At 38.9% G+C, this 12073-nt stretch overlaps 1 protein-coding gene across 1 annotated transcript in view; it reads right to left on the bottom strand.

Moving 5' to 3' along the window:
* The window catches only part of LOC124163940, a 250137-nt gene that overhangs the window by 77982 nt on the left and 160082 nt on the right, over positions 1-12073 (bottom strand). The window contains exon 5 of the mRNA XM_046541059.1: positions 2323-2448. Coding sequence (XP_046397015.1) covers positions 2323-2448 — 126 coding nt within the window. The remainder of the gene's footprint in view (positions 1-2322; positions 2449-12073) is intronic.

Raw genomic sequence — 12073 nt, 5'->3', positions numbered from 1 at the left:
AATACTTTAATAATACGAAAAGAAACAAAAATATTACCAGCCAAAGATGATAGAAACGTCTTATTAACCCATTATAACCCAATGTTGCTTCTATTAGTAACATTAAAAATGTATACATTTTCAGCTCTATTCAGGAAATATTTAAACTACGTGTTTTTTGTGATGTAAAGTTTAATGCCAAAATATTTAGTGCCACAATTAATACAATTGAGTGGAAATTTTTCACTTTTTAAAAAATCAGAAATCTAGAAATTTAATTTCTCATAGAAGCAGCTCTGGGTTAGAAAGTGTTGACAAGTCCATATTTGGAAAATCTGTGAAACCTAATGTCGGCTCCTAAAAATCACAACTTATAATTGAGTATCTCACACGGTTGAAAGCAAAATTTGTATACCAGCAAGTACAAAATTAAAATACGCGAAATACACTGGATTCGTATGGTGACTTAATCACTAGGATCAGCTCGTTATATGACTGCATCGCAGATGCGCATTGAGAAATCAATTGACCGATCAACCTGATGTCAATCCCCTTCTAGTCCACAGGTTTTTTGTGCACACTTTTCCATCGACGTGGCATACAAGTCAAGAGTGCATCATAACCATATGTTCCCACTCTCCCCCTTCCGGTCTTGTTTGTCAACAAATGTTTGTTTTGGCCATCCATGACTACGATGTAGTCGGAAGAGACTGCATAGTGGAAAAGGGGCTGAGCCGATTTCAGGAAGTGCTACTGAGAACGCACCTGGCCTCACCGCTGGCTTCCGCTCAGAGATCGAATCTCGTTTTAACCGATGAAAGAGTTCTCTGCACCGTTGAGGTGCTTGCGCAAGAAGGATCAATTGAATCGTCTATTGTAGGTCTATGCAGCGAATAGAAACGGAATGACCAAAAATAGGGGTGAACTATACAGTATAAAAAACATGATGCATATTTTATTCAGTTTACACTAACTTTTTCATGTAAAGAGTACGGGCTCCCACCAAGATAACTCTTTACTGTTCTGTTGCGTTAGGAAATATTCTCGTGATATGGCAAGTAGAAATTATTACTGCCTTTTGCAAAGGTTGAATGTAGAATATATAAAAAACCGATGAAAGAGTTCTCTGCACCGTAATTGAGATGCTTGCGCAAGAGGGATCAATTGAATCGTCTATTGTAGGTCTATGCAGCGAATAGAAACGGAATGACCAAAACTAGGGGTGAACTATACAGTATAAAAAAACATTACTAATAATATGACAAAGAAATAATAATAATAATTTTGGAACATGGAACAGGTTTTTATAGCTCAAATTGTAATCTCTACTACCGTTATCATCCCAAAACATACACAAAATAGTTTTAAAATACTCACCTTTCATTCAAATACATTCAAACAATTGCAAAAGGCTGTAATAATTTCGACTTGTCATATCACGAGAAAATTTCTCAACGCAACAGAAAAGTAAAGAGTTACCTATGTGAGAACCCGTACTCTCTACATGAAAAAGTCAGTGTAAACTGAATAAAATTTAACAAAAAATATGATGATGATAATAATAATTAATATTTGGTAGATGAAAGAAGTCAGTATTCACCCACTAATAATCTCTGCGGAGGGAGTTTTGTAAAAAAAATCAAGAGTAGGCATTTAAAAAAAAACCTGATTAAGCTTAGCCAAAAAACTGTTTTACTACAGACTTGCTTGATTATAAGAAGATTCCTGGGTCGGGTATGATCGGAAAGTGTAGAATAGGGTAGATATTTTTCGTTTACATCCGAGCCTAGTGTATAATAATGCCCTTATGATAGGTGAAAGTTTTGACCGCCTGAGAAAGTGCAAAAACTCGAAAGTGATAATAATAAGAATGATCATATGATTTGTTGTTCTTCAACTTGTCCATTAAGAAGATTAATGGGGTTATACACTGCTGTAGAGTTCGTAATAGAACAATAGAACAGAATAATAATAACAAAAATTTCAATGGGAAATCATAGGGATGGGCAGATAGATTAGAGAGAAAATTACTTAAGAATTTAAAGAGAAACGTATGCTAATGAGGAAATATACAGTGCCAAATGACTGGAGTAACTGCCATAAGAAAACCAGTAAAATTAAGACTGGAAAAATCAATAAAATGACATTTGAACAATCCGTGAACTATTAGAAGGCTATTTTCCAAACAGCCCGCCACACCCCTATTGAGGCGGCTGGCGGAGTAATATGTACATGTAAATGATACGGATATAGAATTTTACAGCTGGATTCTGAACACAGTAGTTGCAGAGAGAATGAGAATAATATCCGAGGGGTTAGGTCATGAATAATCGAGTCACGTACCGAAAATATTGCCGCTATTTGATTCCAGTGATAATCTAGCTCCGAAAGGCGTCTTGTTTTCACTATGTGGAGGAATTGTGTATTCAGCCACTGAATCTGCCGTGAGCGTGAGTATTCTTACGCTTCCTGTGGGTAACAAGGAAAAAATGGGTGAGAAATAGAACAAGAAATTATATTTATAGATATATAAGTCACCGATTTTATATAGAAATAGAATGTATAACGGTATGTGAGTAACAATTATGAGTACGCATACCATTTGTACAAACCTTCAGTTTCATTTGTATCGCGCTGAAAAGTATCAACTCTCTGTATATTATTTCCTGATAAGAACTGGTAGGCCTTCAAGGCATCAGAATACTATTCGTATAATACATAACCATGATTCTGAGGTTTCATTATATTTTGTTCAAATAAATTTTACAAAATAAATTATGAACTCTCACTTTCACCAATAGGCAAATGAAAGAAATTCGTTCCTCATTCTATCTTCAGAAATTTTTCTAAAGTCTGATGAAAATAAGATTGTAGATCCCCCAAAATATAATGAGTAACAATAGGATGCATACACGATATTTAATCTTAATGTGTATTTTTGGAACTTCTTTTGATTTTTGGAGATGAATTTTCAACCGCTAGTGGCAGATTCGCGACGCAGAGATTGTCGGCGTGGACGCTGCGCCGGCAAAAAATACGCCACTTATGCCGACCATTGAATTTTCACCGCACACTCGTTTACGTGCGACACCTGCGAAAACCTACGATCGCTAGGAGTGAATCAGAGGAGCAAGGTTTAGAGAGGGGACGGGTGGGAGAAAGATTGAGGAGAATGGAGAGTTCAATGAGAAAGGAAGGGGAAGGAATGTAGACAGGGTAGGGGAGATGGAGAATAATATAAAAAAAGGCTAGCGCAATAAGGAGGACGCTCAAACGTTGCTCCATTGGTCGAAATAGGATGTATTCACTGCTACATCGGGGGATGAGAAATAGGAGGGGTTGTATCAGGGTTGAGCACAAGGTTCATTGGGTACGCTGGGCGGAGCAGGTTATTGAAGTAGTATGGGGCTATGGGATAGGAGATAGGATATTTGGAATAATGTTTAAAGATATCAACTTACTAGTAGCTTTCGTAAATGCAGCAATGGTTTCTCTATATTAACATGCTCTAGGGCAAGATGACGGTTCAAACAGCGTTTTCATTGGGAGCGTCGATCGGAAAATACCGACTTTATGCATTTGCATCAATAACTAAAATTCTTATAGAGAAAGATAGCTTGAAACTATAGGTGACATTTTTAAAAAGTCTTTTGCTAATGTAAGAAGACATTTTTGATACAGAAAAGTCCATTTTGTCGAGACGAAATCGTAAATGCGATTTTTGGGTAATCAATTGCGATTACTCTGAAGTCATCGGAATTGAAAAAGCTTTCGTAGAGCGACTGTAATATCGCGTATTTTCATGATTTATAATTATTATTATTAATAAGAAATCAGCGGTCATTTACCAGAAATACAAGAAATAAACACCGACTAGCCCATGGAAACACTTAACGGAGTCACACAAAATGTCATATGATTTCTGACCATTCAGTGCTGTTATGTCATTGGTTTTGAACTAGAATAAAACTAGGTTCCTCCGGGTTTCCTTCCGCGTTTATCCATTTTACTGGACACTATTTCGCCAACGTTCCAGTTGGCTTTCTCAGGTCCACTTGAGGAACTTTAGAATGAAACTACGACGCCCCAAATGGGCCCAGGTTCATAGCTTCATTTAAATTCCTGAAAGCAGGATATCCAAAACCCAATTTCAGTTTAAAGAATAAATAATATATCTTGCCGGCCTCGGAGGTGGTGGGCTGAAGTCCTCGCCCGCCAAGCCGAAGTTCGTGAGTTCGAGTCTCGCCTGGATAGGTGGTCCTAATCGAGGGCATGGATGTTTTTGTTGTACTCTATGTTAAAACACCCATTCTAAAGGCCATTAGGAGATGTTTACGGGGAAGTTGAAAATAAATAAATAAATCTTATCTCTTGACCCAGTTCCCGGTGGGTTATGACACCAGTTTCACTCCCCATGATTACTGGCAATACATATAAAATTCGAGGAATCAAGCGAGATGGAGTGGAATTGATTCATAATGAAACAATGGCTTGCAATTTTCCACAAAAATAAATTTAATTCGACTCGAGTTTCGATGTTACTAACATGTACCCATGTCACGATGTAACATCGACACTCGAGTCGAATTAAATTAAATAAATTAAAAAATAGTAAAAATAGACAAAAATAAATCTAATTCGACACTCGAGTCGAATTAAATTTATTTTTGTGGAAAATTGCAAGTCATTGTTTCATTATTGGCCTTACACAATCGAAAAGGCGGTTCTGAGACAGTTTGCTTCCAAATTTAACTGGCGTTGAGATTTCCTGCCTACGACCATATTCACTTAAGCCAATTAACATCTCAACCCAATTACTCCAAGGGTCCATTTAGAAGCAGATTTTTAGACTGATTGGTTATATCCACTCCCTCTCAATACATCACCAGGGCTCCAGTCAGAAGGAAGCCATTCACTGCATGATAGTGGGACGTTTTCACCGTGAGGGATGTTGTGCATGTGAAAGGGAAATAGGGGATTAAAGTCGGCTGACAGGTCAAAGGGCATTTGAACAGGTTGGATAAGAATGGAGGGCAAACAAAGGTGAGTTTAGGTCACAGTTCTGGGTTCGTATCAATTCTCAATGCCTTCCGACACCTGTCAATGCCAATGAAAAGAGCTCGAACTAGATATTCATCGATGCATTCAATGGATTTCAAGAGGGGTTATGGTGCTATAATTCAAGCCACCATAGTGCACGCATGTAACAAATTCCAGCGATGGGGAATCAGCATGTGTATAAAATGAGAGATGTGAATGAACGGATAAAATCGTTTCAGTCTTGATTTGGGGGAAGTTCGATATATCCACGATGAAAGAACACAAATAGTAATGTCCACACTTTTTAATCCAAAAATCAACAATCCCCGGTTTCAACATATTGCGTCATTTTCAAGGATGAAAAATTGTCCTTGAAAATGACACAATGTGTTGGTCGGTTGTTGAGTTTTGGATTAAAAAGTGTGGAAATTACCATTTGTGTTCTTTCATCATGAATATCTATAATTTGAATAAAATATTGACGTTCATATTACCCAAATCATTGGGATAAGGGATGGATTAGCTCATTAACCCATAGAAGCTTAAATAAGTAGCAAAACCGTCACTTGAAAAATTGCTCACCTCAGCGTTATTCATATCCTAGTGATCATGTGATTTTTTCATTAATGAAAACGAAAAAGCCGAGGTATCCGATTCTTGGATGAACTATCACCATGTACGAATGCACACACTGATGACACGAAGGATTATGGTTTTTCAATGCTCTCTTCTTCCAAAAGCTTGAGGCGTTCTTGAATCGGGCTTGAGGTTTCTCGAAATGGAAGCGGAAATTGCGAAATGGTTAAGCCAAGAAAACACAACTCATTCCTCTACATATGACAGTTCAGATGGACATGGACATCAAAAAGTTAGGGCACCATAGAAATCTAGTACAGATAATCCATTAATTATTACTGGCCATATTAGTCAGCAATATTAAATAAAAAATAAGATATTTATAAAAATTCATAATGAAACTCCATTTTTATACCGCAGAGAACTCCGTTTTGGTCTTTTGCTGTTCTTTAGAAGAATGAATTTTTGAACCTCCCAAATTATCGAATCTATTTACCTGAATTTACTCACCGTCCAATGCATTGGAACAATCTCATCTTTTAAAAAATTGACTGTTGAAAAAATATAAAACCATCCAACTTTTATAATGATCAGAAATTTTGAACTCTTGTTTCTGAGACTGATGGATATAATCTTTGTCCTACAGCTTATAAGAAATACAGTAATATCTGTGTACAAACGCAACCTTAGTAATTGAGACTTTTATTTCGTGGTTAGGAGGATGCACACCATGCTGGGACCAAGGTCCAGTAAGAGATACAAAATGAAAATGTGGCTATGACATTCTTGCCAACTGAAGGGGCTACCTAGGAGCCGCATATCCCCTTTGCAACGACTATGAATGCGGCCCTAATATATTTATTCATGTCACCGCATACCGCAAAAATAGTTTCAATGAGCAACTCTACTAGATCGAAAGATATACTTCCAAAATAGGTTGCATTATAGCGATAGTAAACCCTCCTTCAACCCCTGGCCTAAATATCTCAGCCATTCCTTTTTTACGTAATTTTCTCGGAATTTCAAGAGGGAAAAGTTTCCAGCTGGCCAATCAGTTCGACCATGATACCTTGATGCCTCTTTCAGACGCCAATCTCCATCATTACTCGCCATACAATGAAAAAGGACTCCTCTATGGTTTGCGAGATATGGGGTAAGGAACAGAACGGCCCAGTTCGAATCCTTTTCCCAGCCAAACACCGACAGCAGCCACGTCACTACCTCCCTCATGGGTTAACTCGCCCCATCTTCTTTAACCAGCGACGCAGAAAAGACCCCGGCATCTCTTTTTTGGGACGGAACAGATAAGGAATCTGCGCAACCACTTCCCTCAAACCTTCGTCATCTTTCGCAACATGGGGTCTGAATCCTGAAGGGCTTAAAATCCTAACCTCTCCCTTACCCCACCAGTCCCTTATAGCCCTTAGGGAGTTCTTCGTGTTGTCCCTTTCAAAGTCGGAACCAGTGAAAAAAGGGTGCATCGGAGTTTCGCTTTTGGTTTCGGGGTCAGTCTTGGGAAGGGGTACAGAAAAAGGATTTGCGCAACATGAGGAGGACGCTGTTGCGCTACAGGGCCTGGGAGAGGAAATGGGGCAGACGTTTCCTTCGCGAGGATAATGGAACTGGAGTCCAGGGGATGAGGATTGAACGGTGCCCTCCGGACAAACAGGGTGCTTAAGGGTAGTGTGAGGTACCCAAAGATGTGGGAAAGCTCGGGAAGACGTTCAAAAGATTCGGAAAGGGGTCTAGTGAGGAGCAGGACAGGAAGAATGGGAAGGTAGGCGGAAAAGAATAGGGGGGTTTTAGACCCCCCATACCCCTCGGGAGAGCATCTTCCAAACAACAAAGCCTGAGGGATGGGCTTTAGGAGGTTAAACGGGTTACGTACGAAACTGCGGCGTGGACGAGTTCCTGCACCGCGGCCCGCCCACTTCCCAGTAAGGCTGGAAAGGGAGAGTACCACAAGGATGCCGTCCTGGACCCGCTTTATTCTTCTGGACAGAAAGGAGCGGAAGAAGGCGTCTACTGTGGCGAAGTTATACACTACACAGCCACTAACAACGAGGCAAAGAAATACGCGAATATATATGCATTTATATATATAACAACATTAGATTTATACATATGCTTGTGCCGGCACACACAAGACGAGCATGTTTGCGGGCCAAACGGGATTTGTTGAGTATTGGTGGGGTGGGTTTAGTTAGTTGTTGCAGGGCGTGAGATATGGTCCCTTGCCTGCCTCTCACCTCCGTAACCAGGTCGAAATATATCGTCGGGATAAAAAGGGGTTTGTGTATCCGGTAGGGTTTGTTATGGGAGATTCGTGGAGTCGGGTGGATCCAGTTAGTCAGCCTCAAGTGTGTGTTGACGCTGTCGCGCCATGAAATCGCCATGAAAACGTCTCGCTTAAGCGAACGCGATAACTTGTGGGTTTGGATTGTGGTCTGGTGGTATATTATTTTCTACGCCCCAGCATTCAAAAACCGTGGTGTCTCGTTACCATCATCCAAATTTGAAGTTTTTTATGGAAGGGGTAACTAATTTTCACGTTATATGAGATTCGTTCATAAAAAGTTCTAAAAGAGAGATTAAAATAGTTTTATCATGGACACCGACCAAAAAAATAAGCCGTAAGTAGAAACCGATGATTTTAAAGTATGTGGGATTCAAAGATATCCTCCCAACTCCCAATCCTACCCCCTGCTTCTCCTGCGACAGATAAATAAATTTATGAATGAATTTTTCCCAACCATTTCCCTTTATAACGCGACCAACATCGCCATGGAAACTTCCGAATGCTCCTAACACTGAAGCGAGGGCATCGCCAAAACGCTATTTTCACCAGAAAAATCTCACTATCCATTTAATCCCGATGTTTTTAAGCACGTGAATAAAACAGACATGATGGCCGATATAAGGTAGAGAGTCTCCAAGTATGACTAGTAATACATGGTATAATTATATGATTTGTTTAGCAATATAAGCACTCAAGTTTTGGACATTTCACGAGGTGGAAGGGTATGACGTACTTCGCCTTCTTAATATTACGAGGTTATTGCGAGATATTTTTGGAATCAAATGTAAATAAACCCTTGGCTTTTAAATATGAGCTAATCAACTCAAAGTGGTGGAACTGTTAATGGTGCAAGTATAATATTAGAGATATTTGGATAAACATCGCACGACTTAAGTGTTTTTACTGAGTTTAATCAGCAAAAATATGACTCTTTTACTTAGGTTAGTAAATTTCGTTTTGCTAGCACCTGAATTTTCATAAAATAAGAAGGAAAACCGCCATTTGAAGTATTGTTCTCCTCTGCGTAATACTTGGTTATGAGCATTTCAATGAAAATGTCAACTTTTTCTATCAAATTAAAATTTAGGCTGGAAATATTTTATCTGAATAAATAAGCAGCTATATGATTGAATTTTATGGAATCAGTATTAGAACATTATTCAGAACCTTATTAAAAGTTTTCAAGTTTTACTTAGATTCATTGAGTTTTGAGTATGTTTGGAATCATTGCACGTAGGAGGTTGACCGGGCAGAAATTCCGTCACATGTTAATTTTGGGCATATTTAGAAGGTATTTCGATAATTAATTTTGCTTCCGTACATGAACATCACCTTCATAAATGTTTTTCGACCATGCAGAGTTAGAAGTTTTGTAATTTTTTTGTATTTTACAATTTATCGAAATATCCCATTGATAGTTTTCTCATAGGGTAATTTCATCACAAAATGGAACTGTCCTAATGTGATTTTTTCATGCACTTAAACCAAAATGCTTAAGTCGCGATATCTGATTCTCGGCTGAACTTTCAAAGCTGCATATACGAATGCACCCCGAGATTACTTTTTTAGTGGATCCAAGTGCACAGGTACAAGACTCAAAGAGTTCATGGCGGTGGGATACAATAAAAAGGATTTGAAGTGGAAATGATGTGGTTCCATTATTTCCAAATGATTTCACAAGGAAGTGAACCTGGGCTCCTGCTGGCCTTCTCTCAGTGGGTTATCTGCCGGGGATGTTCCAAGCTCTGACGCAGCTGTCCATCATAATGTTACGTCTACTGCCTGCATCGTTACGAGGTTATTAGTAGGGATCTGACGTGTATAAATCTAGAAGAAGTAACGTCGGTACATTCGAAGGAATAAATGGCAATCACAGATCATTAACTTTTGTCTTACCTCCTAACTGAGCAAAAACCTAACACTCATTTACTATCTCTAAAGCCTAGTAACTACAGGCCTATCTCACTTAATTCCATCTCTTGCAAAATCATGGAACATATTAGGTGCGACACTAAGTTCTCGCTGTTTTAATAATGGAATCACAACTTTATTGTAAAAAAATTGTTACAGATGAATCATTCGAAGTATTTTCTATCGCTACAACTTTTTTTTAGTAAAGCTGAAGCAAGCTCTTCTTGAGTTTGGCATGTATCTTCATAGAGCAATGCCTCCATTTCAGTGTCTTCGAAGTTTTTTGGTCTTCCTTCACGCGGACGGTGGTCAACGTTGAAATTACCCTCTTTGAAGCGACGGAACCAATCACGGCACGTTGTTTAACTTATAGCAGCATCTCCGAAAACTTTTTGGAGCCCTCAATGCGCTTCGACCGCCGTTTTATTCGAATTAAAGAAGAAAATAAACTCTTACCGCAAATGACGGTTACTTGGCAATAACTCGGACATTTTTACGCTACAATATGGACTTGACGCCAACACAAACTCACGCGGTTTGTTTACCAAATATCTAACCTTGGTTCATGACCTTTCCGATAAGTCGAAATCGACCTGAAATACTGCTAGAGCTATCTAATGACAGCGGAAACTTAGTTGCGCACCTAATATTATTTTTAGTTCGATAATTGGTCATGTAAAATCAGTTATCATAAGAAAAGCACGGATTTAGAGAAGGTGGGTCTTGTGAAAGCCAGCGAACTCTCTCAGTTAGTGATCTTCTAGCCGTGCGTTGCAGACATTTTCAAGTTCACGCTATATTTTTAGGCATCAGAAAGACCTTCGACGAGTCCCGCATTCATTTGAATGGATTTCAAATACTATAGAAGTATAAGTAGTATCCGAGCTCCATGCAAAACAAAGAGTGAAAATTAATAGTTACATTTCAAAATAATTTCCGAAAATAATTTCCGGAACCGGAAACAGGACGATACGCGGTCAGACCAAGTCTAGTGCTTCTATATAAAAATAAATCGTGTTTCAACAAAATAATCTAATTTTTCAAGATTTATGTGCATTAAAGCTGAGATTTTTTTAAAGTTATGTCTCTCGGGTTCATTTCCACGTGCTCATGCATATAAACGACTTTCGGCAGTTCATGAGTTTGTATGCTCACCCCCCAGCCAAATGCCCTGATATTGCATGCTGGGTATCTAGATATTTTCTTAACAATTCTTTGTGTCCCATATCAGCAAAAAAAACACTCATTGTAGATCTCTGCCAATGCAGCGTCTTAAGGAACGTGAAAAAACTAAGACTAAAAATCTAAGAACTAACTATTACAAACTAAGATATCCCTAATCAATCATTGTCTGGGTATGACTTCTTCAACTATATCGTGAGTTAGTTCCCGCTTTCATGTACGTGTGAGCTTGAGGCATGATCGCGAGGGATGTGAACGCCATTTTTTGGCCCAACTGAGTCAGTTGGGCGCAGTCTAAAATTGTCCGAACAGACAAATGAACTCCCACCACGGAAATCTTTAGTTTATTAACATATTAAAAATATATACATAGCATTGGCAGGTCTTCGCCTATCCTAAAACCGTGCCCATACCCTCCGTGCGCAGCACGTTGAAGGCGGCAGGTCTGTCCTAACGAGTCTATGAGTCTCTAAGTAAAATCAAACACAAAATGCACTTAAATATCACTGGCAATGCAGCGTCCTAATGATATGGATACAATTCAAATTAAACAGGCCATTGTACTTTAAATTCACACAGGCACTTGCACACATCACTCACTTACACTGCACACTTCACGTCTTCGCCACTCATCTCGCCACTCAGCGAAAGATTTGTTCGAACTGACAAGAGTTCTGTCTTTCTTAACAATTAAAGTGAGAAAAATGACGTCCCGTTGCAAATACACGGAGCAATTCATCGTGAGTGTTAATACTTTACTGTGATAATTCCACAGGGACCTTTTTATTGGAAACATTTTAATTAAATTACTGGCTAAGAGTATTTAAAGTTATTGTAGGTTATATTTTAAAGTAGAAAAACGTTCAAACTAAGAGTAATACGGTGAAAATATGCAATAAAATTGATAAGCCTTTTTGGCTGCCATCTGTCGTCTAAAAGATATTCAGTCTTTTCCGACCCACTTGAGAGAAATTGCGTAAGGTACGGAAAGAGCGCGGGTAGGCAGGTACGTTGACTAATGCTGTGAAGGGCTTGTTTCTACAAGGGGCGTAGGACGGGAGGGGAAGTACCAAAAATCGTTGTCTG

Source organism: Ischnura elegans, chromosome 8 (assembly GCF_921293095.1).
Source record: "Ischnura elegans chromosome 8, ioIscEleg1.1, whole genome shotgun sequence".
Classification (NCBI taxonomy): Eukaryota; Metazoa; Arthropoda; class Insecta; order Odonata; family Coenagrionidae; genus Ischnura; species Ischnura elegans.
Note: the sequence above shows the minus strand (reverse complement) of the source record. Positions and strands in the feature narration are given on the sequence as shown.